Source organism: Artibeus jamaicensis, unplaced genomic scaffold (genome assembly GCF_021234435.1).
Source record: "Artibeus jamaicensis isolate MK-2021 breed Jamaican fruit bat unplaced genomic scaffold, CSHL_Jam_final contig_718, whole genome shotgun sequence".
In the NCBI taxonomy this organism is placed as follows: Eukaryota; Metazoa; Chordata; class Mammalia; order Chiroptera; family Phyllostomidae; genus Artibeus; species Artibeus jamaicensis.
The window spans coordinates 3,549,777-3,577,380 of NW_026521936.1; the positions used below are offsets into that span (position 1 = coordinate 3,549,777).

The 27,604-nt window shown below is 52.5% G+C and overlaps 1 protein-coding gene across 3 annotated transcripts in view; it reads right to left on the reverse strand.

The window, feature by feature from the left end:
- Positions 1-5,262: 5,262 nt before the first annotated feature.
- The window catches only part of RHEB (Ras homolog, mTORC1 binding), a 36,465-nt gene continuing 14,123 nt past the window's right edge, over positions 5,263-27,604 (reverse strand). The window contains exons 2-8 of one of the 3 annotated variants that reach the window (XM_037131948.2): positions 21,231-21,302; positions 16,608-16,675; positions 11,812-11,894; positions 11,128-11,184; positions 10,966-11,013; positions 10,087-10,168; positions 5,263-5,765 (exon numbers count right to left, since the gene is read on the reverse strand). In XM_037131948.2, the coding sequence (XP_036987843.1) occupies positions 5,673-5,765; positions 10,087-10,168; positions 10,966-11,013; positions 11,128-11,184; positions 11,812-11,894; positions 16,608-16,675; positions 21,231-21,302 (503 nt within the window). In that variant the 3' untranslated portion in view covers positions 5,263-5,672. Of the gene's footprint in view, positions 5,766-10,086; positions 10,169-10,965; positions 11,014-11,127; positions 11,185-11,811; positions 11,895-16,607; positions 16,676-18,639; positions 18,737-21,230; positions 21,303-27,604 lie in introns of those variants that run through there. The other 2 variants (XM_053671964.1, XM_037131949.2) reach the window with 2 other exon arrangements.

A 27,604-nucleotide genomic window follows, 5' to 3' on the forward strand; every position in this document is an offset into this window, starting at 1 on the left:
ACCACGTGGCTTCCAACGTGCAGTTGTCCCTCTGGGTCCCAATTTCCTCTTCTTGTTAGGACACAGATCCCTGGGTTAGGGCTCATCCGACTCCAGTCCGACCTCATCTGAACTTGACCTACATGTGCAAAGACCATTCTCAGGGACCGTTGCTTGAGTCCTCGGTTCTCAAATGTGGTCCCCGAACCACAGGGAGTCAGTGGCTGACTTAGTGTTGTTTCCCGGATTTTGCAAGTTCACACAGGGCTCCAGCCACCGGCACTGCAGGGGTGGCACCGGGAACGATGTCAGTTGTGGGGTGGCAGCCCCACGCGCCAGGGCCGGGAAGGGGAGGGGGACCTTTCTGCCGCCCCAGCTGCCCCTGCCAGGCTGGCCCTCTGCGTGAGCCTTTTAGGGCAAAGGTCAGGACACATCAACCCCACAGCCAAGCCACGTGGAACAGAGACAACCGCACTGATTTACGTGAGTCCTTGGCTAATCTGATAATGGAGGGGGGAACACAGTGATAAGTGATACCCTGAGAAGCGCTGGCTGGCCAGGCGGCTCCCCGCGGAGCAGGGAATCCTGCCGGTTGTTTCGTGGGTAATAAATCAAGGGGCGTGGCTTCCCAGCCTTTCTGGACATCAGGGAAAACTGGGTGAAAGGTCTCAATTGTCGAGACTATAATGCTTCCAGGATCCTCTGCTATTTCTTGAGAAACTTCATACCTTATAAGCAGAAGCCAAGGCCCCTTCCTAGGTTGTAACAGAGTGTGGAAACCGGAGGAACCACTATTGTGGGGTGGCAGCCCCCGACTAGGGCACAGTCCCCTATTCTGCAACTGCATTTGGTGAGCAGGTGCAGGAGCGAGCTCAGCAGGTCCGACCATGACCTTCTGTGAATCTAATGTGTGACCTGCGCGTACCTGCAATTTTTATTACCGCACAGGTCATCATCATGTTCTCGATACCTTGGGCCAGACTAGAATCAGATTGCTTCGAGAATTCTTTTTAAAAATTCTCACCCAAGGATATGTTTATGGACTAGAGAGCGAGAGAAAGAAACATCGATGTGAGAGAAGCATCACTGATCGGTTGCCTCCCACACGCACTGACCGGGGCTCAAACCTGCAACCCAGGTGTGTGTCCTGACCAGGGATCGATCCTGCAGCCTGCTGGTGTCTGGTGTCTGGGATGATGCCCCAGCCTAACCACCTGCCCAGGGTGGGGGAGGTCATTCTTTCCCATTTTAAAAAGATGTTATTTATTTTTAGAGAGCAAGGAAGGGAGGGAGAAAGAGAAACATTGATGTACAAGAGAAACACCAATCAGTTGCTTCCCATATGCCCCTAATCAGGGGACCTGGTCAGCAGCGCAGGCCTGTGGCCTGACCTGGGATTGAACCCAAGACCTTTCAGTTTGTGGGATGACGCCCAACCCACGGAGCCACACCAGCGAGGTCTGGAGAGGTGAGGCTTGTGTCTGCACCTTGCCTCTTGGATGTATCGCCCAGGAGTAACACAGGGGCCCAGTGGGAATCCGACAGCAGTGGGTGACACACAGCTGGGGAGGGTCAGGAAGCTTCCAGAAAGCAGAGGAGACCCCCCGGCCAGGGGGGAGACCTCAGACTGGAGACCCGGCTCGGCCCCGTTTCCTTGGGACCCTGACTTTGCATTTTTAGGGCTTTGGGAACAGCCAAGGCTTTCACACTTGGGGCCATTACAACCACCCCTGGCAAAGGGGCGTCTGGGACACAGGAACCAAGACGGAGGTCGAAGGGAGTTGCCCAGGGACTGGTAAGCTGCAGAGCTGGGACCACAGATGCTATGTTCTGAGTCTCAATCCGCGGCTCCATTTATTCGGGGTTCCCTGAGGATGTCGGGGTGTCAGGCTCATGGGTGGTGATCAAATGTGGTTTGTGCAAACAGCAGACTAAGAGCTGACAGACTTCTGGCTGCGGATCCCCCGCTCTGAACCCCGAGAGGCTATGTTCGCTCTCAGCTTCTTTCCGTTCTGTCTCTAGAGCCGACGGTCCTTGGTCATTCCAGAGTGTGAAACAATAGTTTTGCTCAATGTAAACTTTTCTTTTTGTCTTACTGTAGAACTCTCTCTTCTTGGGGGAGGTGAAGGAATGAGAGAGAGAGGGTTGTACTGGGATCTTCTGAGCAGCGCCTTGGAAGGTGCACTGGTCTCCTCTACCAGGGTAACCTTGGCGGCAGGACCCTGGGGGCGGAGTCCTTCTGCAAGCACGTACCTCTCCGGAAATGCCACGGGCTGTCCCCACGAGGCCCTGGCGCCCAGGGGGTGGGGGAGCAAGGCTGCAGCCCGCTCGCTTCTCAGATGGGGCCCAGTCCCTGGGAAGGGGACACTTCCTACAAGAACAGTAAAATGGTATCCTGGAAATCTCTATTCTTCCCTGTGCTGCGGGGAGCTGATGAAGCAGAAGCGTCTGAGACAGACCGGCGGTCGCCGTATCTGGTATGGTCAGACCTAGTTCAGTGACGCGCAACACACCCAGCGCACGGCCACAGCTGATAAATGGTGGCACATGCCGTGTTGCCTGGCAAAACCCAGGCCTCTGACAGATGCCCGGAGCTGACAGGAAGTCTGGATTTCACTGTGATTAAGAAACTTTAAAGTGAGGGAGGAACATCGAACAAGTTTTAAACAAGTCGAATGGGCTGTGGCGTCCGTGCATCGGAAGGTGTGCCCCGGCCATGGCGGACGGGTTTGCGGTGGGGAGGGAGAAGGCAGACCGAATCCAGGCCCGGCTCTGGAAGGCAAGGGACCAATTTTATTAGATTGGCAGGATTGGAGGGATGAAGGAAGAGGAAGAGAATGGCTCCCAGATCATTCGCTTTAGTCGGTGGTGGAGAATGTGTTCCTGAACAACAGGGTCTAGGGGAAGCCTGTATTTTTGAGGATAATCAAGGATTCAATTTCATCACAAACTTGAGATGCCTACAAGACATAACACAAGGTAAGGCTGAAGCCCGCAGAGGTCAGGGTGGGAGACACAGATTTTGGTGGTCAGGTAACAAGGCAGCGAAGCTGCGTGACCGGGTAAAATCAAGGCAGGATGTGGTGAGGAAAGGGGTCTGTGTAGGGGAAACTAAGGCAGCCTCGGTGAGCGGGGAGACCAGGAGACTGTTGTCATGGACATAGACTTCCCCAGAAAGCAGTCCCCTGTCTGCAATGCTACTGAGGAAGAGTCAGGAGTGGCCCTTGGCTGCTGGGGCTCAGTGGGCTGAGCACCAGCTTGCAGACCAAATGGTTGCTGGTTCGATGCCTGGCCAGGGCACATGCCAGGTTTGCAGGCTGAGTCCCCATTGGGGGGTGTGCGAGAGGCGAGCAATCGATGTCTCTCTCACACACCGATGTGTCTCTCCCTCTCTTTCTCCCTCCCTCCCCTTCTCTCTAAATAGCAAATAAATAAAATCTTAGAAAAAGAAACCAGAAGACAGCTACTGGATTTGGTGATGATAAATTCAGACGAGAGCCCCCACTGATGCAGGGGGGGGGGCGGACTCGAGAGTTGGGAATAGATGGGTGATTCGATTTTGGCAGAATTTCAACATGTTAATTTAAATTTGCGTAATTTGCATTTATTATGAGCTGCAAAGTAGCTCTGAATATATCCCTAGCTTTATATTTGCACTTAATGTACTTTAACGAATCTTAAAATTGCATCTATGTACCATCCAGAAAAACACCTTTTATGACGCAACGCTGTGTCACTGATTTGAGACTCACTTCATTTTCAAAAACGTTCAAATGTAAGAAAAGCCTCAGACATGACGAAACACAGAATTCAGGAACAAAAACTGGGCGGCAAACCTGGCAGTTGCAGATGGCGTATCAGCACAGCAGACAGAGTGCTTTGCTTGTCGACCGCAACCCACCACGAGCTCGGCCGCGGCAGCCTTCTCCCGAGTGGGTAGGGCACATCTCCTTTGCAGGGTGTGTGAGAACACTAGCAAGGCACAGGGGTAACGAACGCCCTGCCACTGGAAGTCCCAAGCTGCCACGCCACACCATGTGAAGCTGTGACACTCTGAATCCATCGGAATCATCAGTGGCTTGGTGGACAGGACCATGGCCCTGGAGAGCAGGACTGGACGTACCCAGTGGAGTCTCCAAGGTTCAAGGTCAGAGGCATGTTCTACAGGGGTGCAGGTTTCTGTTGTTCACAGCACTCAGAAAACACGTGAGTGGAAGGGTAAGCTGCGGAGTCCCCAACCCCTGGGCCAGAGCAGGGGGAGTGGCCGGCCAGCTTCACGGGATGACCTGAGCTCCGCCTCCAGCCCCCACTTCCCACGGTCCCGCCCCACCTGGGGAAAAGTTGTCTTCCATGAAAAGGGTCCCTGGGGACCCTGTTTTCAAACAGGCCGGGGACCGCTGATGTAAAGGAGTGTCACACCACTGACAGACAGGAGGTCCGGCCCTGAAAGGACTACATTGTGACAGTGAACTCATCTCCACTATGAATCTGCTGCTGGAAGTACGCACCCCGCAGAGAAAACTTTCCCAGTGAAGCAACCCGCCCGGGGGACCGGGGCCGGACTGCCTGCCTGCCTGCGACCCTGTACATGGAGCACGGACAGCGTCAGGCCCGAGAGTCAACCCCTGTTAGGAAGTGATGGCACTACACTGTCACATTTGCTTTTATTTTAAAACTGAGCGTTTTGTGGAGGTTTTCTAGGGATGATCTAGTTTCATCCTGGAATGATGAGACAACTTAAAAGGTCCAAAATGGTGGTGTGTTCTAGAAACAATTTTTCATGAAAAAAGTAGCCATTAAGCAAAATTGCATTTTATTAATAGTAACATTTCCTCATGTTAGACAAGGCCCTGAGAAGACGGACGGGGGCATCATTTAAAAAACGGGAACCGACCTGCAGTGCAGGTGCAGTGCCCCCGGTCAACCCCCGAGACTGCGCTGTGCCCACAGAGTGGGAGGCGTGTGGCTGAGGCCCCAGGAAGCCCCTGAGGCCCCACTCAGAACTCTGGCCGTGTGGGGTGGGGACAGGGGTGTCTGAAGCGTCACCTGCCCTTCAAGCAGCCGAGCAGACAAACAGAGAGGATGGGGGCGTGAAGGTGTGGCAGGGGACCACGGCGGCCCTACCCGACAGACCCGCAAGGCCCCGCTCACTCTGCCTCTGCCCACAGCCTTGTCCCCCACCTGCCCCCAGGATCCGAGCTGGGCCTTCCCGAGGGCTGAGGGAGAAGCCCTCACAGGACGAGGGTTCCTTCTGGAAAAGCCACACGGAGCAGCGCGAGGCACTAAGGTCTGCAGCTATTTTATTTACAAGTATACATTTAACAATGAAATAAACACTGATATATGGAAGCCTAGTTAACAGTAGTGTAACAATATGTATCTTTTGATGATTACATTATTTTAAACAACAAACTACACTTAAAAATTAATGCCGATAAAATTCTTGGTCATAATATTAAGAAATACAATATATAAATTGAAAATATGATTGCTTAAAATTTGAAAGTGGAAGTGAATTCATGTGGACAGAGTCAGAGTCCAACATAATCTGAGGGGTGGGCGGGGAAAGCTCTGACCCGGATGAAATCTTTCAGGTTAACAGAAGGAAAACGAAGCCGAGTTTGTCTCCGCCAATCTCCGGCAGCCTGCATCTCCGCACAGGCGGGTCCCAGTGTCCTTGGGCCACCTCGGAGTCACATCATCGAGCAGGAAGACTTTCCTTGCGAAGCAGCCCCATCGATTTTTTCTGCCTCCAGAATTATCCTCCTAAAAACATCCACAGCAGTCTGAAAGACAGAGCACACCGTGCCGTGCTGTTTCACAAGTGGGAGCCTAAGAAACGCCCTTGCCCCCGGCAGGCAGGCCTGGAGAAGCTGGCCGGCCACACACCCTGTGGGCTGCCCCGAACCCCGAGAGCAGCCTTCCTTCATCCCCACTCATGCTGGCTCCGCCACCAGCAGACCTGAGAGCAGAATTAACCTCCTCTCTCGCTTCTGATCCGCCTTCACTGGTCACCACAGGGAGCTCATGCGGTCCCGGTCCCCATCTGCCACCTCCTACTGCCATGCCAGCCCTCCCACCCCTCCCACGGTGCCTCTGGATTTTCAGGTCCAGTATCAGCAGGGCCCCCTCTGCCGAGGGCTCTCATTTCCTCCGGACACTCCTTCCCTGGGGCCATGTGCCCCAGGTGAGCTGGCACAGTGGGGCCAAAAAGCGGGCAGGCTCTCCTTATCCTCACCACCCTCCTCCAGACTGTTCTCCTGCCACCCCTGTGAAACTCCTGGTGCTGACCCCTCACACAGAGAGGAGACAACATGCCACTTTCCATCCCCGGGTCTTCCGGGCCACACGCGGACTGAGTAGCTCCCCTGCTCACCCCCACAGCTGTGACACCGTCTCCGGCGCCTCCCACGGCCCAGCCTCTGGGTGCTCGAGGCAGCCCTGCCTGCCCTTCATAGGTGGAGCTCTGTTGTTCAGGACAGGAAGTCCTTTCCTGGCTGAACAATGGCAGAATCGCCAGTCCCTGTCCTTTAAATGCATTCATAGAGGTAACAGAAACCCCACTTTTGGAAGCCTCTGGGGCAGTCCTAGACCTCGTCGTCGCCAACTCCCTCCCCAAGGCCAAGTGTCTTCCCCACCCACCTCCCTTCCCACCCTCAACAGCCCCAGCTCGACAACTCCCTGCTCCACAGGGACCAGCCTGTTTTCTCTCCCGCCCGTGGAGATCCTGTGGCCACTGTCACGGTCATGAACGCTAGCTCCTTTCTTGGCCAATGGCTGCCGCCCAGTGCTGAATACCACGCAGCCAGTGATGCCCAGGGAGCACACTCTGACAGACCTCCCTCCCCTCCAGGACCCTGGACCCAGCCAGCCGCCAGCTCCATGTCCCTTGTCCAGTCACCCCCAATGGAGGTCTCCTGCCTTTCCCTCAAATCTCCACAGCCTCCCCCCAGCCCCACCCTCAATGGATGGGCCTATTTCACATGTCACCAGCAAACCAGAATCACCATTCAAAAGGGGGCCCCACACACACTGACCGTGCCTTTGAATGCAGGCTCAGCTACTCGGGCCCCTTCTCTCTGGCCCCAGGCCCAGCCCCCTTCTGATCGAGGCCACGGGGTTGCAAGCCTGCCTTCTCTGTACATTCCCAACCCCCTTGTCCCATGGCTCTGCAGCCACGGCACTTATCCTGACAGTCATGCACAGAGAAAATTCGGAATGACACACCGAACTCTCACCAAGAACACGGTGTGGCCGGTCTGGCTTTCTGAGGAACGTCAGACCTCCCCGACCTGCCTGCGGGACCTGACCCCGTCAGGGTTTACCCTCGCCCATGGAATTGCGGGGCCACAGCAGGAGGCCTCTGCATCAAACGAACCCAAACCGAGAGCATGCACCTCCCTGAGCAGCCGTGACGCAGCCTTCTCACGGACCGGTGACGGTTCTACGGAGCATGTCCTTATCAGTGACACTTAACTCCTCCCAGGAGAGTTCATTCTAAAATGTTGACTTTTTGGCAAGTAACACAAATCACAACAGGCTACACTGGGAAATCCATCAATAAAAGACCCCAGCAGTTCACAGGAACTGGCCTCTGGTCACGGGTGCAAGCCCCGCAAATGCCCCTCCCCGGCCGAGCAGACGCAAAGCAGCGGGCTCCGCCGCGTGTGCTGCAGGAGGACCGCTCACGGCTCCGCAAGGGGACTGGGGTCTCTCGGCTTCTCCCCACCTGCCGCGGAGGAACTGCCCCGGCCCCGCAGGGGTGCCAGCAGAGGGATGGAGCACCACGTGACACAGCTGGACAGGGGTCTCATCAGGACCGCCTTCCACACCCCACGCACTACGTCATTTGGGGATGACGAGCGCTTGCTCTAAGGACTCACTCTGGCTCTGACGAGGCCACTGCTGGTCGGCGGTAAAGGCAGAGCTGCAGACCCAGACAGGGGCCATGGGCGCCTGGCCCGAGCGCACAGGCCTCCACTCTTGCGCCTTGTCCCCCTTCTGCTGGGCATCTGAGAGCAGAGCGCCACCCCCAAGGGAGCCCACGGGCTGAAGGGCAGACCTCACCAGACCCTCATCGAAACTCTCGGCCACAGTCCAGTACAACAGAACCCAAGGAGAGGATGCACCCGAGACAGGACAGCAGCTGGGCACCGTGAGTGAGCAAGTCGCTGTCGGCTGCTCCCAGAACTGCTCCCGTGACCCACTCGGAGGCAGTGGGCCCTCCACGGAGCAGCCTGCGCTGGAGGCGGGTCCCTGTGGTGCCCACCATCCGAGGGGGCTGACGGCATGACAAGTGCCGGACCCTCGGGATAGTCACACTCACGGTGCCCGCGGTCACGCACACCTACACCAACAGGAGGATCCCACTGCCGGCGCCCACTCAACCAGTGTCAGACGGAAACCCACACGGCGACACCAGCGAACGGACAGCAGGCAGCGTGGGGCCGCAGCTCCACGAGTGCACCTGCCCCTCAGGCTGCTCGTGCCTGTCCACAGGCACACGGAAACAGCCACACCAGAGTCACCTGCCCGCGAGCTGGACTCAGCCAGTTCAGCAAGAAGACTCGGCTGTCATCATCACCAAGCCCTTATCATATGAAATGTTAAAGGGACTTATCTAAGAAAAAGAAGATAAGAAGTATGAACAGTGAAAGGACAGCAAACTCACAGTTATTAACAACCACAACTAAAAAAAAGCAAACTAAGAGGACAGCTAGATCAGGAGCAGAACCACAGAAATGAAGATCACATGGAGGGTTAGCAACAGGGGAGTGGGAGAAGGAGAAGGGGGGAGAAGGTACAGAAAATAAGTAGCATAGACAGTAGATAGAAAATAGATAGGGGGAGGGTAAGAATAGTATGGGAAATATAGAACCTAAAGGACTTGTGACACATAGACATGAACTAAAGGAGGGGAATGGGGGGAGGGGGTGTGCAGGGTGGAGGGGAATGAAGGGGGAAATGTAATGGCATAATCAATAAAATATATTTAAAAAAGAAACAAAGAAGATGTGGCTGTTTTCTTTTTCTCTGTCCGCCTCTCGCCCCACCTGAGAGTGCCGGTCGCCGACACTGTGGGACGCGGCCCCGGCACCATCGGTCTGCCTTCCCCAGGGCCGGTGCACGTTCGCAAGCCCAGCACCAGCACCGTGCTGAGCCAACTTCCCCAGCCTGCCAAACTCGGGTCACACCAGGGGCTCTGGGACCAGGCGCCAAGCAGGCCCACGCAGACTCTTCAGTCCACAACTGTCCCCCGACCCCCACCCCGGGCTGACTTGAACCTCCTGACACATGGGCTCTGCCCACGGCCCCTCTTCCACCCAAGATGACTGTGGACTCACGTCCATACCAGCCTTTGGTGTAGAGCAACAACTAAGTCGGTGGCACGTGTTCACAAGGGTAGCATCTCCTTCCCTACTGCTGTCCCGCCGCCCCACAAATATGCCAGGCCCCTCCGTACGGGGAAGACTAACTGAAGGAGGACAGAACAGCACCACTGAGGCAGGGGCGTCCAACTCTCGGCCCGACACAGAACCGCAAATTTACTTAAAACGCCATGAGGGCTTTTTTGTGGTCACCTGTCACAACGTCACAATCATACGCACACTTTTGCTATTTGTACACATGCATGGCTTTGGTTTTACAGTGGTGTATATATATACTGTATGTAAAAATATAAAAATCCAATGATGTTTTGTTCTTTAATTATGTACATTTTCTATATTAGTGACCACAAACCTGGGACCTGCTTGATGATTTTAAAAAATCACCGAAAGGGCTGCTGCATAATCAGGGCTATTACGTGAGAATGTTTTGATCATCTGTGGTGGCGGATCTCACAGAAATTATGCACGGACCTTGTTTTGCTCATCAGAGTTTGTTAGTGTTTGTGTATTTAATGTGGGGCCCAAGACAGCCCTTCTTCACTGTGGGCCAGAGACGCCCAAAGGCTGGACACCCTGTTCTAGGGCACCCCACAGCCGCTGCAAGAAACGGTGGAGGGTCAGGATGAAACAGGAGCGGCGAAGACAGTGTGGACACACTAAGGGCCTCGGGCCTGCGGCTGGCCGGATGCAGTGCCAAAAGAGTCTGAAAACTACCTACCTGATTTTCTTTAGCAGACGATTCCAAAAAAGCTGCATTCCAAGATTCTGCTAACGCCTTCCCTTCTTCGTAACTGATCACCCTAAACGAAAAAGCACATTCTAATTAAAGAGGTTTGTTCTCTACTATATAAAACATCTACCTGGATTTATAAACAAGCACCATTTTTATGACGTTCTTCCTCACGGAGCAGACGTCTGCTCTGCTCTGTGTCATCAGCCTGGCTGGGACACAGAGGGGCACTTTGTTTTATTTTTTTCACACGGTGCCGCCCCCTTCGGCGCTCGCAGCCCACAGGCGCGGAGACGGGGCAGTGGGAGAGGCCCACCAGGAGGGCCCGCACGAACCCCTCACCCTGCTCCAGAGGAGCCCCGTCACACGCCCGACTGGGGACAGGACAGACACTGTCTATGGGGTTGCCCTCGCTCCAGCAGCCTTCCCTGCTCACACCACACAACTGCCCCTCCCAACCCCCGCCGTCCAAGAGTGAGGTGCGTTGAAGACCAGGGCTGGCCTGGAAGGGCCCACGGTGCCCGGGCTGTGGCATCCGGCCACAGGCCTCCTCTCTCTAGAATCCGACTCCAGGGGCGGGGTCCCATCACTCTAACCCTAACCCCACACTCAGAAAAGGATTTGTTCAATAAATGAATGCTACCATTGTCTTTTCAGAGGCTGCCTTACACAAAAGGCAGAAGAAACTGAAGATAATTCCCCACAGTGCGGGCGGATGCGAGTGTGTGCCCCTGAGCACACGCGCCACACAGAGGTGCAGAGCTAGACGGGCTCCTGCCACAAGGATGAGGATGAAAAATGGACCCTGAGGGACTAAATCAATTAGACTTAACTTCATAAATCAGACATCACTCAGAAGCCACATACCTTTCCATGTGTAGGTCTTTCTTATTCCCAACCAACATAATAGGAATCCTGTAAATATAAAGGAAAAAGCCACAGGGAACCAGTCAGTGCCGGATCTGACTGTGCAGAAGGTACTATTAGAACAAGCACATGTAACGAGAGAGAGAAAATGTTACTACTTACTGCACCTTCCCCACCATATCCAACAATTTGCCATGGATAACTTTAATCACTTCAAAACTACAAAAGAAAACGTATGAAATCAGACATCCAACTTAATGGGCATGTTTTTAAATGTTTATTATGTAAAGTGTCAGTAAGAAAAATAGACAATGTCACGGAATCATTGCTTTAATGCAGAACAGACTGAGCACAAAGCATCTCTCTACTTTTCCTACCCACGGCTCCCAGGCACATGTGCCCAGCGGCCCGCCTGGCCGGGAGCGCTCAGAAGGAGGCGGGCCTGGCAGTTCGGGTAGAGTCTAGCACCGGGCTGACATGCCACGCAGACAGTTTTGCTCTCCAAGTAAGCGTCTGCAGAACCTTCCTTAGCCAGAGGGACCTAGCGGTCAGCCCAGTTCCGTGTCAAACCACAGAGAGCGACCGTCAGTTTGCACACCTCCTGTTCCGCCAGTGGGCAAGTGCAGACCACGGCCGATCCGGCCTGTCCAGCAGCGCGAGGTAAGAAACACGGAGTACTGTGGTCCAGCAGTGCCAGCGCCGACAGGGTGGCTGCTCGCCCCACGAAGCATTTAGCTCAGTAGCGAAGTCTAACTGGCACCGTGGCCAAGCCCAGCAAGTCCTTTATAAAGGCCCGTGCTGCCTCCGCACAGCCAGTGCACTCGAGCAAGGGGAGCCGAGCCTTACCTTTTGATTGATGTGACGGAGTACACGAGAATATAACCATTGATGTCTATGGAGTACGTCTGCGGAAAGATGGAGTATTCGTCCTGTAAGGAAAGACAACCGCATTTGGCACAAAGTGCAACCTTCACCCGAAGTTTCCCCCATGTCTCCTGGCCGAAGAAATCAAGGTCAACGAGAAGTGGGGTACAGCACTATTCCAGAAACGTGGCTACACAGACAAGACCCATTTAAGAACAGTGTGGGGGTGGTGGAAGCCCCTGCTCAAAAATGGGTCTGGGTGAACCCAAGACTTCTGGAGAGGCCGGCGACTTCCCCGAGTCCTGGGAGAGGCGGCCGGCAGAGCGAAGGAAAGGATGGCGGGTCCGCGACTTCTCTCGTGGATGGAAAGCCTAGCACTTCCTGGACCCCACAGAAAACGCACGAGCACTAGTGGTTTGTGTCATCAGTCCGTGTGGTTCCTACACAAAGCGGGTGTGCTGCGCGTGGCCTGTTCTCTGCGTGTGAGTCACAATGGCCGGCCCATTGTGCATGCCCTGACTTCTGAGGATGAAGGGAGTTATTCACAGAGAGCCCCAGGAAGGAAACAAGAAGGTGCGCAGCACACAGCGGCGCGCCGGGGCCCCCCCGCCCCGACAACGCTGTCCGGCACAGACGCTGCTGTGTTCACGCCGCAGTCCAGTCCGACTGTGTGCGCCTCATGGACCCAGCGCCGCTACAAGAAACCACAGCAAGTCACGCTCACATCCAGGAGCTGTGTGTGTGAACTCTGCATGCCGAGGCATGGGTATACCTCGTGTTCACAATGACCTTGAATTACTGCCCTGTGGCAGCGTGTCTCTTAAAAACAACAGGAAAAATGTACTTTTCCTGTCGCCTTGGTAACATCGTAAATGGCAGTCATCAATGAGACAAACAGCAGGTCTGCACCGCACAGCTCACCCACCTGTGCAAAATAAAACCTTTGTTTTCATTATCAGTACAGCTTTTATTAAGTTGAATTCATTGTAGTATTTTTAAAAACAAACTTAATGGAATGACAGATCTTTCTACCCAAATTAAAAACAAAATTCCAAACGATTTTAGTCACCAGCTCAGCTACAGTGTATCTAAAGTTCACATTACACTTCCCTGAAAAGGAAGATGTGGAAATAAGGAAGAGAGTAAATATTCATATCCAAGAAGCATGAGCGAGCAGCAACTAACTAGAGGTCCAGGAGAGGAAAAAACCTTCAGCTGTAGCAACAACTGAAAAGGACACAAAAATACATGATTCATTTGAAGGCAATCTGAAAATACTCCCACGAGATAAAAGAATTAAATGAGAAGAACAATGCGGCAGTCCTCAGCAAGGACAGGCAAAACTGCGAGGATACCCAGAGATGAACCCTAAGTTAATATCCAAATGCAACATGATCCTGGAGGAAAAATGGACTTTCTGACAAAGAAAATCAACTGGGGAGGCAGGTGGGAACCGTAAAGCTGCAGGAATCAAAACCTGCAGTGCTGGCTCACGACAGAGCCAAGGGAAAGATCTACGGAAAGATCTATGAAGAGGCACACAGGGATGGGATTAGGTACGCAACAATGTGGCATTTCAAATCACTAAGGATACAAAGTAGCACATGGGGGACACATGCAGAGCCATCTGTGGGGTGAATGGCTGAGCTGGTCTCTAACTCGGACTGCAGCAAAAATGGATTCTGGAGGAATCAGACTTAAAGATGAAAACTGAAACGGTGCACAGCAGGTGGGAGAATTTAGACTGAAAACAAAACCTGCCGGCTCAGATCCCCATACCAAATGCTAGTTTTCTTCACACATTAAGGGGTATGTCAAACCAGAAAGTAGAGGCCAACCACCTAACAGGAAGAGGGGAGAGTACGTGAACAGGCAGGAGGGATCACAGAAAAGGCAAGACGTGTCCTCCAACACAGGGGACGGGACTCAACCCCTTCACAGTAGGGAAAACACTAATAAAATGACACATGCCGATTTTCACCCAGCAGACCAAGAGATCACACAACCCAGTAACATGTCGTGTTGGTGGTTCACCGCTGGGGAGGACGCAAACCGTGACCCTGAGGCCCCACAGCCCCACACCCTGGCATGCGGACACCATCTGTCCTAAGTGACACAGATGATGCCGGTGCTATTGCTGGGAGCAGGACTTGGGGAAAACCTAACTGTAGATCAACAGTGACATGACAATAAAACGCGAACAGTGGGGTGCTGTGCAGCCACAGGGAGAGAACAAAGGGCTGGATGTGCTGGCACGAAACTGGCTCCGAGAGGGAGACGGAGAGCTGCGTTGCAGGGCAAAACCGACCAAGCCACCAAGCAACCTGCCCTGAAAACCACACCTCACATTCACGCAGGAAGCAGCTTGGAACCAGATGCTGGAAGCTGGTCCCAGGGGCTGCTGCTGGGGGAGGAGCTAAGGTAGTAGAGCGGGGAAATAAAACTTAACCATTTTCCTGTTTGCCTTTTCATGCTGTTTTATTTCTGTAACAAGTGCACTTATTACTATTAAGAGAAACTTAGTATCTTTTTGAAGGTGAATTTGACATAAAATTGACTGTTACTGACTCGCCTGTCATTGAGTCTACTGAAATTAGACCAAAACAAAGTATTTCACGTAAATCAAAATAACCAACTTGTGTATTTCACTCTGCTCATCATCCTCCCTAGATGGGCCCCGCCAGCTGCAACACCAACTACTACGTAAGTAGTACCTGCTGTCACACGTTTATGTACAGTGAGATACAACGTATTCTGTTGTTTCCCTCCTCAGACGTGCAAGCTAGTGAAAAAAACTGACCAGGTTACTTAAAAAATATATTTTATTTATTTATTTTTAGAGAAGGGAGGGAGAAAGAGAGGGAGAGAAACATCAGTGTGTGGTTGCCTCTCTCACATTCCCAACTGGGCACCAGGCCTGCAACCCAGGCATGTGCCCTGGCTGGGAATCAAACCAGCAACCCTTTGGTTCGCAGTCTGGTGCTCAATCCACTGAGCCACATCTGCCAGGGCCGAATCCAATGTTCCAACAGCCCTTGGAGCAGTGATTTCAGCATCAGCCCATCCAGTTCCCACAGGAGCGAGTGGTACACACCAGCAGGGCCTTTTCTTCTTCTGTCTAATGGTGACTGCGGCCTTTCAGAATGGGTAGCTACACTGAGAACAATTTATTCCAAGAAGCTAAATTTGGAACTACTTTGTGTAAAAATTCTCTAAATATTCTTATCTGGCAGTAACAGAACCCCAAAAAGCAAGACCAGCAGAGCTGGTCAGGGACTGCATGCGCTCAGCCGTCCTCACTCGGCACACTCACTCCCTGAGCTCTCTGAGCCCGTGGGCCACTCTTTGTAAGGCTCCAACACGGCCACGGTCACAGGAGTCGGAGGGCTGGGCACGTGTTCCCGCTCCAGAGCCCAGCAGAGCCTCCCTTCCACAGCAATCGTGAGAATGGACGGAAAGCTACATTCTTGCCAGGGAAGGGGTTGCAAAGTGAGCTCTCCTCCAAGCGCGACGACCTGTTAACATCTGCACCCCACGTGTTGACACCGATGGAGCCACCCTGTGAGGCCACTGCGCTGGCCTCAGGAGTATCCAAGATCCACACACGAGCATCTGTCCAGCCCTCCTGTAGCTCGCCCATCTACCAGGCCTGAGGTGGCACACACTACAGTCGTCACCATGTCACAGATGAAAAGTTCCCTGCCTGTTTCGTGGTCACTGGTCAGGGAGAAAAGTGAGGACACCAAGCACTGGGACTGCAGAGCCCACGCTGCAGACCAGTGTGAAGCCCTGGCCTCCTGGGTGACTCGGAAATGCATTCCGACAGCATCGTCACTGGGCGGGCGCAGCAACTGCCAGCCACACCCTCACTTCCTGTGAGCTCAATGCAAATTCAAAACCAAGACACAAAGGCACACCGGAATCTTGATAACCTACACGGGGTAGCCCTATTTCTTTGCCTAGGGCTCTCAGTTCTGCCTGCTGCCCCAGTGTAATCACACCTGTGCCCCTTCACTCTCCACTGTACCAGCCCCACCCAGGACTCATCTACACTGATGTACAAGACAAGCTGCGATCCCTGTTGCAGCAGCCCCCAAACCCCCACCTGGCTGTGAACCAGCACCCTGCACAGCAGAGGCTGAGGGAGGCACCACAGCGCAACTCCCCCCGCCGCCCCTCCAGGGAGCTGCGACACTCGGGGCCTAGCAGAACGGGCCTCCGTGAGGGCTGGACTGGGGGGCGTGGTAAGGGGGCCGGAGGCTGACAGAAAGGGGCTTCTCTGTTCCCTTCACATTCTCTTCATTTCCTCTACCCTTTGCTTCCAGGCAGTTCCTCTGGCAAGCCAGACCCCACACATCAACCTGCGAGTATCTTTTCTGGGTTACTCAACCTTTGGCAATTACCGACTGTCCAGCCAATCACACCGACAGCCCTTCCCCCGGAGATCACACCACCGTCCCTTGAGTGTGCTCTCTCTCCCCAGGAGAGATGCTCTCTGCTCTGAGGGTGGGGCACACACATCACAGGGGAAGGTGCTCACCCGAGTCTCTGATGGGTGCCTGGGAACCAGAACCCCCTCTCCTGTAGTAACCACGGCCTTCCACAACACAGTAAGAGCATTTAAAACAATTCTGAAGTAGAGAAGCGAGTTAATTTTTTTGAAAAACGGCCATAAATGACTTTGAAACAACTGAGTAGATGGCCATTGCTCTTCAATGACACAGAAGTCACGAGCCTGCAAGGAGCCTGCGGGGGTCCGAGAGACGCACAAAACTTACCTGCCCAGCTGTGTCTACAAGTTGAAGATGATATTCTTGTCCATTTACTGTGATCAATTTCGTGAAAGCTACAGAGGAGAAAAGAAAGTATCAGTTAGCTCAACCATTAACTTCAGGTCACTTCAGGCCTGAACAATGACAACCAATCAAGAAGAGTTCCTAAAAATCTCCTAAGAATTTCCGTAAAACAAAACACAAATCTCAGTTTATATGTTCTTCCCAACCTCCATTATTTACCAAAAAAACATAGCTGACTACAATCAAGATTGGCTAAACCTTAAAATTTTAAAAAGAAATCAGCCAATAATCATTCTATAAAAGTCATCCGAGTGCTCTGTGAGTAATCCTTTCACTTGTGAAAAAGTAAGACATATGAAGTTCAGTGTCTAGAAAAAACCAAAAGCACAAACCTCTCTGTTAATTTATAGGAAGTCTGACACCAGAGCATACAGAGCTAATATTTAATGAAATGCTACGAACGTCCAGTACTTAAAAAGCGTCCCGGCCTCGCTGACAGATAAAACGGCAATGGAGCAGATGTTCGTGGGAAGCCATTATTCCCACTCGCTTAGCATCCAAGCAATTTGTCACAATTTCTTTTTCCTACCAAGGGGTGGGTGTGGGGAGCAAATCTGACTCAAATAACTTCTGGAAAAGTCAATTCAGAATTTTAAGGAGACAGACTTCAAGCAAATATAGACAAAAGAGGAAAGAACTATTAATAGTGACTGACTAGTACAAAGAACCATCTGGAACCCGGACAACCGAACGGAACAGGTTTCTGCGCCCCGTCCCAGCCTCCTCGGCTCACGAGGAGTCCCCGTCTCCTGGCTGCCCACTGGACTTGATCGGAGCCGGCCAGCAGAGTCTAGCCCACGCACTTCTGTCCCTCAGCCAAAAGGGAAAGAAAACCAGACAGATAACAGCATGTGAGGAACCATAAATGGCAGGAGGACGGCGAGGAGGGAAGCAGCAACCAGGGAGAATCCCCCCAGCACCGTGCGTGCCCAGGGCCAGCGGGGCCCAGGCCAGGCGGGACAGTGTGACCGCACTGCTCAAGCAGCTGTTCCATGTGACAGCAATCTTGTGCTCTTTCTGGAAATGATCACTTAAAGAAATAATTCTAAGGAAAAAATCATACCACGGTTTTTCCACACCGGGACCTCTCTGAGCTCGGGATGCCCAGGCCCCGACTGCTTGCAATCACCACCGGCCAGGGCAGCCAGGAGGTGCGCGAGTGGAAAGCTGCTCCCTCACCTCCCACACGGCCCACGCGTGCACTCCAGACTGGATGAAAATTATATACGAAATGCTGTGAGCAATGAGACAGCCACCTGTCTTAGACCTAAACAATTGTGGTTATTGAGTAACATTATAATGAGAAGACGATCCACCAAACACCATTCACTCACCAAAAAACTACTTCTTGAGCGCCTGTTACGACTACCACTAGGTAGTCGTGGTGGTAGTCGTGGTAGCAGTCCCTGACCTCACTGAGTGGACACGCAGTGGAGGAAGCTGGGGACTCAGGCCCACTGCCAGGCGCCTTCTCCAGGAGGGGCACCCAGGCAGAGGGGGAGGAGCATGTAAAAAGCTCAGTGAGGAAAAGCAGTAACGTCAGTGCCACTCCAGCTGAGCACCGTGGGCCGGTACGAGGGGCGGGAACCAGAGGCCTTAGAAGACATGGTCAGAAGCTCATATTTTCATTCTGAACGCACTGGGAAATCAAGGGTGGTGAGCAGTAGAGGGACCTGATCTGATTCACACCCTGTTGTACAAGGATCCCTCTGATTATGCCTCGAACAGAAAACCGGCCACGGGCCAGCGGTGGAGCCCACAACACAGTGACCAGGGGGGCAGAGGCAGAGACGTGAGGCACGACACCCAGTGTGCCCTGTGCTGCCAAGTCAGACACTCAAGGGAGGGTCAGCCTGGGAGACTGGGGGGTACTGGCCGGGAAGGTAGGAGTAAAAAGGCAGAAGATGCAACTGCACGTAAGGTGGAAAAAAATATTAACAAACGTTTAGCATACCCTTGCGCACGAAAAGGATGTAAATCCTCCTACACAACGCAGTGAGATGAAACCGAAGCTCTTCCATCTGTCCTGGGAAAAGTGCCTCCTGGCGTCACTACAGGAGAAGGGAAGCGTCCTCAGGGATCCGCCTGCCACCCTGCAGCCTGGGAGCGAACCCTTCCGCGAGCTCGAGGAGGGGTGGGAGGGCGGCTTTCCCCTGAGAGCACTGTCTCTGAACCCCCCCTCCCTTTTCAGTCACTGGAGAAATTAATCCAATTTCCAGTTTATAATCCTGGAGCTTCTCTAAGCAGACTAATAGCTACTTACTAGTAAATTCTTATGAGCAAGGGACTGAAGACTCCAGAGGATGGGCATTCGCACACTAAGGCCTGCATCACTGGTGTGCTCGGTGAACCCTTCGCTTATGTCCCACTGGGCAGTCTGCCCACCACGTGAAGCTTCAGACTCTGACCTCCCAGTCTGCCGGGCAGTGCCGGGAACCCACCAGCAGCCGCAGGCCAAGAGGGCAGAGGCCGGGCCGCCGCCACGCCTCTGTAGATCATGAAGTGCTGTGCCACGCTGTGCCGGTCTCACTGCCAAGTTGTTAGAGCACTACCGCTGCACACGGGCAAGCACGTCTGCACAGGCGGTGCTCCTGGTCCCCGACCACAAACGTACACGCGTTAAAAAGATGATGACACAGTCCCGGGATTTTTGCTTTGGCGGTGACACTTCATAGAAATGTGTCACCACTGCCTGTCTGTTATCAACACCCTGCTCTATGTTAGAGTTAAGTGTAAAATAATTATTGGATCATTTCCAGATTTACAGAGTGCCGTGTTTTATAGAACCAGAAAACCATCTATTCATTTACGTTGCTGGCAACAAGTTTATGACAGCCATTCCATTCCTCTCTAATTCTTTATTATCACCAAACAATGTTTTTCCACTGAACAGTCAGGAAGGGTGTCTGCTTGTGTTGCTGTCAGAAGCTTGGGAAGCAGCCTGACGTCTGAACACATCAGGAACTTTCAAGGGGCTCATACACCCTGATACTCATTTCTGCGCGTGCCTGATGACCCTGAGCTTGCAATGGACTCACTCCAGAGACTGGAAGTATCGGTAAACGCTATTAGGTAGAAAAGTGTTAACAACAGGACTGAAGACGATGTTGACAGCCTTTGAAGTAGGGCCACTGAACTGTGTCCAGGACAGAATCAAGGCGTGGAAGTCGGACTTTGACCCATGACTTACATAAAAGGAAAGCGCATTTCACACACAACACTACGATCTGCCTTCCAACTCAACTTTAACGTGTTCTAATTCCAAGGAGAGACAGCCGAGCCCGCGCACCCAGCTCCCAGATGAACCTGCCCCTCGCACAGACGAGGCTTACTGCTCCGAGACAGCTACGCACACCAACGGGACGCAACTGGATCCTCCTTCCGGGGAGGGCAGAGGTTCCCCCCGAACAGTTCTCCCAGTTAGTTTAGCAACTGACAGCTTTCTTCCCCGCTACCCGCGTACTGGCGCAAGACAGCTGGGTACTCTGAGCCAGAGGTCAGCAAACTTTTCCTGGAAAGGGCCAGAGATCAAGTATTTCAGGCTCTGTGGGCTGAGACTGACCTTTAGCCTCACCGTGTGGAGGAAAAAGCGGCCACAGACAGATGCATGTGAATGAGCATGGCTGGGTTCTACGCAAACTTTATTTATGGATGCTGACATTTGGGTTCCATGCCACTTTCCCATGTCAAACATTCTTCTTCTTTTGACTCTTTTCAAATATTAAAAACACCAGAACCACACTCAGCTTGTGGGCCAACTCGCCCTGCAGTTGAAAGCTGCCCACCCCCCAGCAGTGAGCCTCTTTCTAAGTCTCTGGTGTGAGCTGTGGGTAGGCGGAGCCTGCAAATCCGGCCGTCCCACCCGGGAGCCTGGCCACCAGGCAGGCTCTACATCTAACACAGCACTCGGGTCTGATGAACCCACGCCGAAACCCACCCGTCCCTGGTGACAAACCCCAGGTGAGCTGGGGTTACCGATCTGAGAGGACTGATGCCAGGCGAACTGCCTTCTCAGAGGGCCTGAAACCGGCTTCTAACAAGCAGCCTCCCTGAAGAAGTGCCTCAGATTCTCCCCCGTGACCCCCAGGACCAAGACTTGTTGCAGGTCCCCAGAATTGTCCTTCAAGGAGATTCTGAAACCATGCACACTGGAAATGGACCAGGTAAAGGTCATGACTGGTTCTGGTCTTTGGTGCTGCTACTGAACACGGTGCAAACGTGGTGAGAGGCAGTGCAAACGGGGTGCAGAGAAAGGCTGCACCCCGTCCCCAAAGCACAGTGTGGAACAGGGATTCCGACACTGGGCTCCGGATTCCTGTAGAGGTGAGCAACAATTTCCAGATGGCAGGATCTGGATGAGGAACCAGAAAATCCTTCACTGTACAGTGGGCAAAGTTTTGGGGAGCTTTTCAGGGACCCCTGTTAGTGACCTACAGCTCTAACCGAGTACCCCTGCTATCTTGGTCTCTGCACACACACAGGGGCCGTCTGTCCGTTCGCTGAAGGACAGCGCCCCAGCTCATCGCCCTTGCAGACAGTACTTACTGTTCTCTATGGTCGGGTCGTAGGAGTCGACGAACTGGCCTTCCACAAACTGAATCGTCAACGAGGATTTCCCTAGAAAAGAGAGCAGCAGTTCAGATCGCACTGGCATTACCAAGGTGGAAATTTTAGTTCTGCTATTTTACGAAAACCACACTGTAGCAGATGAAGAAACTCAAGGTACTGGAGTCAGAAAACATTCTTCTGCCATTCGGGCAATTTCAAAATTCCTGTCAAACTACTGTGAATTAAATGCTTCTGTGAGATTCACAAACGGCACCGACCAACCAGCACAGCGCGTGTTCTGTGCGTAAGGTCTGTGCTGAGCAGACTTCCCCTGGGGCCCTCGAAACCTGGCCATTAGCTGTACCGTGGAAATAAGACACGACTCACTTCTGTGGGCGTTCTCACAGAGGGCTGTCCCTCATGCAGCAGGCAGGTGAGAAACGGTCGGGACTCACTCAGAGAGTCACCAAGTACTGAGCCTGTCCTCTCGCCCACTAGGGGCCCTGTGAACCACCGCTGGAGGGCTTCAGGGCAGGGAAGAAACAGGGCGAGACAGACTGTTTTGTCACCAGAAAGCAGGAAGCGGCTCCCGCAGTCCCCCCACCCCTGCAGTCCCCCCACCCTCGGAGCGTGGCCCTTCAATCACAGGTGTGCTGCCCCACCCACCTCCATCCCAGGGACCTGCAGGCAGAGCACAGGAGGGCGGGCTGCTAACTGGGGTCCCACACTCCCAGGCTGCCAGTCCGCAGGGCCTCCCGGAAACCAGAGAGAGGTGCGGTTCACAGGGGACACAGGTCTTCACACCAAAGGCCGTCCCCCTTACACTTAGAAATTTACCAATCACCGTATTTTTGGCTGTGTATATTGCACATCCATATTTTGGACCCAAACTTTCAGGAAAAAAATCTTTTGTTTTTCATTCATTCATTCATTCATTCATTCATTTATTCATTCATTTATATTAAGATACTTTTTGTGTGTGTGTTATGAAGGAACTTTAGCTTTTATTTTTGAACATATTATGGTACAAGAATCTTTATGTAACAAATAATTACAAAACACAAGAACAGATACAAGGTATTTCAGGCACCACCCATGAACAATGCTCATCCTTATCTTCCCTAAAAGATCCTGGCAACAAGTGCCCATTAGACACGGTAAAACCGGTAATGAGCTGGCTGAGAAGTGGGCACTACTGGGGGACAGCTTGAAATCGCCAAGTTGGTGGGCTCATTACTCACTCCTCAGGGGCAGCAACACACAAAGTTCACAGTGTGGCCAGAATTACTGACAACTCAAACCGCTGTCTACAAAGCAGCCTACAGGAGAGAGGTTTTGAAAATTACACGTTACTCCATACCTGCTTAAAACCCTCCCTGTGATTAGACTGAATTCCCAACTCCGAACCATGGCCCACACACAGGGACAGGCCCCCCACGGCCCCTCCCCTGGCTCCAGCCACGCCCTTCAGCCCCAGCCAGCTTCCCACCAGCATTAGCGCCTTTGTTCTAGCCATTCCTGCCCCCCCACCCCATCTTTGAAAGCATGACTCACTTTTGTCATTACTCTGGTCTGTGCTCAAATGTCCCTTCTTGGGAGAAGCCATGGCTCAACCTACCTTGTGGAAGATGGTACCCCTCCTTGACATCACTCTATCATACCACCCTCTTGTATTCTTTTAGTGCTTGAACTTAGCTGGACTTGACCTTCATTCATTAATTAGTCTTTGGAGACCCTGCAGACACTTGGGTTTTGAGAAAATGAATGAAATTCAAGCTCAGACCCTGAAAGGGCACTCGCATACACTCAGAGGCTACAAAAGATCTCAACTTTAAAAACGTGACCAAGAAACAGGCCGACAGAAATTAGGAAGCAACTGTGTGGCATGGACCGTACCCAGGCGGGGGCCTGCCGCGGTACCGGCTACCGCAGCGTCTAGGAACCCACACATTTTGAACAACTGTGTTCAAAAGAAACCCTGTTACATAACCTAGCTCACAAAGAGGCATTTAGCTCAAAGTACAGAAAGCTGTTTTATGTAATGAAAATAACAATAAAAATTCTGTTTTCTGCCAGCAAGACTGAAACATTTTAAAGCATAAGAAAATTCTTATTTACATCAAATGCTACTGCTTGAAGCAAAAGACATTTAATTAGAAAAAGAGAAAAGGACCTTCTCTAGGGTTTCTGAAGATGCCCAGGCTCTCCGCTGGGCTTTTGATTCCCTTAGGGTAAGAGTCTTTTTTCTTGGGGGGGGGCAGGTTGGGGAGGGCTTACACATAGAAAGGAGAAGGAAGAAAAGAATTTCCCCCTATAGATAAATGAGCAAAGGTAAAAAGAAAGGCATTTAAAGGATCTTAGTAACATTTGTGGAAGCAGACCTGGATTAAACATGTAAAGAAAGGGGCTGAACACGGCGTATTTGATGAACTCCCCCCAAGTGGAGGGAAGTAGGTAGGAATGTGAACTGGCACTGGGAGAAGTCTCCTCAGCCACAGCAGGAGGAGGGGAAGGGAGCAGAGCCTCTGGAGGGGGACATGGAATTTAGGAAGCCACAAGCCAAAAGAAAAGAAAGGTCCTGAACAAGGCAGCATGAGATGAATGGAGTTACAGCCAACCAGCGGACCACACTTAGAAACACAGTTGTTGGTGCACACCCAGAGCGGGGTTCCCCCTTTGTCACAGGGGCAGATAGTATGTGATGGGCTAGCTCACACTTAACTTGAAAACACAAGCAACCCTCTAGCAAAAGTGGACGAGGTAGTCCAACCCAAACCCCAATGGGGCTGACAGGCAGCTCTCGCCCTCAGGAGTGACTGGGACACTGGGACCGAGGGCCCCGACCCGGAAGCAAGCCAGGCTGCTTGGTCACAGGGTCCTGGGAGAAAGAGCTCACTACTAACTAGCAGGGGTGGGACTGAGGAAAGCGCGGTCTGCCTGCCTCGGGCCTCTCCTCCACTGGACTCTCCCCTTTGGGGAGATCATTAATTATTTAAATTTTTAAAAAAGGGACAGGAAAGCTACATTTGCTGACATGACAGTAGTTTTCTGCTGTTTCTATTAGAAGCAGAATTATTAGGCAACTAGTGTTGAAATCTTTGCAAGTCAGCGCTAAATGATAATGAATCTTAGCAAGTAAACCCAGCTGCTCCTAGTTGCGGGTCTCGTAATTTCTGGCTGCGAGGGCCACCCTCATCCTCTAAAGCAGTGATTCGGCTCCTTTGGCCAGTGCAGCCTGCTGGCAGCTACGGGAGGCCTTGTGGACCCTTCAGCAAATTATGTTCTTTCCTTGATCACCTTCTACACTCCCCCTCCTAACAACCTCATGCATTCATTCACTTGGGCCTTTGTCCTTGTTGAATTCACATCCTGGATACAACTATTTCCTTAAGGGTTTTCAGCCACTTCAGCCACACCTGCAGAGGCCCACAAGCCTGTCTGACGGGGGAGAACCTCGGACCCCAGCCTGGCCCCGGAGCGACACTGTGTGACGCCAGTGGACTGAGACGCAGCACACACGCAGGGGTGGGCGTGTCGGCGTCCAGAGACAAATCACTAGTGTGACAACAGGACACGCTATTAGGAAAGGTCTGAAAAGACTGTGACCCAGCACCCCACGTTAACTTCTAAATACTCTTCCTCCACACTTGAACAGTCCTCACTTGAAAAAAAATGCAAGGTTTATTGTATAAAAGTTGCACCTGAACTTGCAGCAGGCCAGAACAGCAGCTACATAGGTCTTACAATGGTGACAAGCCCAGCAGACGCCCTGCCCCTGTCACTGCAGATGATGGACTTCCGAGGCTGTTGACTAAATCTCATACTTCAAGATAGCTGCAAAATATTAAAGCATGTTATGTGAACAGTACCTATTTTCCAGATGAACTTTGAACTGGCTTTCTTGTTGCTTCCCCTAAAAAAAACCATGACCCCCATCTCCCCTTCAAACCCACCTACTCTGGAACGGCTGATATGTACCCTGGTCCTGGGGACACAATGAGGAGAAGCAGGTGTCAGGGCAGTGACTGGTCCGTCCAGACCACTGGGCTGCAGCTGGGACACAGTTCCGAGGACTTTCATTTCCACCTCAAATTCTTCACATCACCTCACGTGACTCTGATGTCCACGTACACAAGCCAACAGTCTGGCTTCAAAACTCGCAGGTCTTGCCACCAACCACTGTCCCCACACTGCAGGAGCGCACTGGGGCGTGGTTACCACCCAGGGGACTCCACCCCCAGTACCTGCTCCTGCCGTGCACCAACCAGCGACTGAGCAGCCGGCACCCTCACTTTCAGACTCCCAGTGGCTCAACCAGACCGTCCCCGGAAGCAACGTTGTCCCGCCAGGTCATGCAATCCACACGTTGTGCTATGATCAGTGCTGTCTTCAGAGTAGGAACACCAGAGCGGAGCAGAAGCACGAAACTGATCAGTTACACACACATTAGTGACTGACTGGCTGAGTAACATGCATTTCTCACTACAGGCTACAGTGGAAAAGGTTACAAATACAGTACTAAATGATACACCCCGAGCCTCCAATCTCCACCACTTCCTTCCCTATCAGTCTACTCCCCATGATAAATCACTGTTCTTAGTCTTTTGTAAGAACCTCCATTTCCTTTCTCTGGCCCCCCAATAATTCAGCGATCTTAATCTAATCACCTGCTTTGATGAGCCTGGCTGTGGAAGTCCTACAACCATCCGGGCTGGGGATGGCTCTCAAAGGCCCCCGCCACATCCTCTCTTTTTAGGAGTCTTCTCTGTGGCTACCCTTCCCCGTAGCAGTCAAGTGTCCCCATAGCATCACAGGGTGACTTACTACAAAATCTTGAGTCCCAACCAAACTTACAGGACTGGAGTGTTATCCAACAACCCCCCTCCCCCACTCCACTGCTCACTGAAGTTTATCAACCACTGCCCTCAGACAAAGTTCAAATTTAATGGTCACCCTAATTCCTTCCCGCCTCCAGGGTGTCCCCCCATTCTCCAGTTCCTTCCAGAAGCTCAGACTTTAAGCACAGATGGAACACCTCCAGGTGGACCAGGTCCAGGATAAAGCCATGACTAAGAGGACGTGCCTAACCTCAGAGGTCACTGCTGTGACCATCCCCCCACATTCCTGCCAGCTCCCGCACCTCACAGGAAGAGGGTGGCATACCTTCTTCCCATGGAAGTTGCTCTGGCCCCCTGTCCTGAAGACACCACCCCTCCCCGTTCCCTCTGAACCCACCTCCCCCGAGTCATGAACAGACTCTTCTCGGTCTCCCCACTGGTTTACTCCACTCGTGTGCTTTGTTAACAGTGCCCCTGCAACATTCAAGTGTCTTTCAAGCCCCCCTTTGCTGAGGTACAGCGAGGTATCGTTGGGCACTGCAGTTGGTGGGTGCACGTGCTTCACCATGAACATGAGTGCACTCTACAGCAAGACCTCGGTCACTCAAAGTTCCAGCCTGCTAACCCAAGTGAGACACGCCCACGGAGACGCCTCTGACCCATGACCTATAGCACTCGGACCACCGAGAACTGCACGGACGTGGGTCGAAGAAGACTGCAGGGACAAACAATGCTGGGTAAACAGAGGGTGCAGGGTTTCCCATTTCTACCGAGGTCCCCAGTGAGGCTGACCTCCAAACCACACCTGCACTTTAGAGCGCTGGTTTCAAACTTAGCTACACTCCTGCATCACCTAGAAAATTCCAAAACTAACTGCCTGGGTCTCACCCCAGTAACTCTGACTTAAGCAGCACAGGGTGTGGCCACCACTTAAAGCCAAGGTCAAGGGTGGCTGACTAAAGAGATGCAAGGACCTCTGTTCTTGAACTGACTTATCACTTGGTCAACCCCTACTCTTCCATTTATGCACAAATACCTTTCCTTACTGTTTAAGAAAGTATGAGTTAAAGTAATTTTCAACCAAAGCATCCCAATTACAATATTAATAGTATTATTACAACGAAACTGATAGAATTATCTTTCTTATGAAAACCATGCTTCTATTTGGTAAGTGTGTATTTTACAGAGACGGGAGCCCTCTCAGCTTCACAGGACCTCATGCACCATTCGACTCCATTCTGAACTGGCAGGACCCAGGCAGAGAACCCTCCGGAACCAAGGGCTCCATGACGCCAGTGACTGTCACAGGGCGGCGTGGCAGAAACTCTAAGGAAGCTGCTGACCACTGGGACCATGGCCCTCTGCATGTGTCTGGGAGAGGGTGACAATTGGGACCGGACACAGTCCCTGATTCCCTAACTAGGGGCCCTGGACTGCGACCAGCTGAAGGCTGAGGAGAAACCCAGAAGATACGAGGAGAAAGAGACGGGACGGCAAAGGGGGTCACAGCAGATGCGAACCTGCAACCCCAGG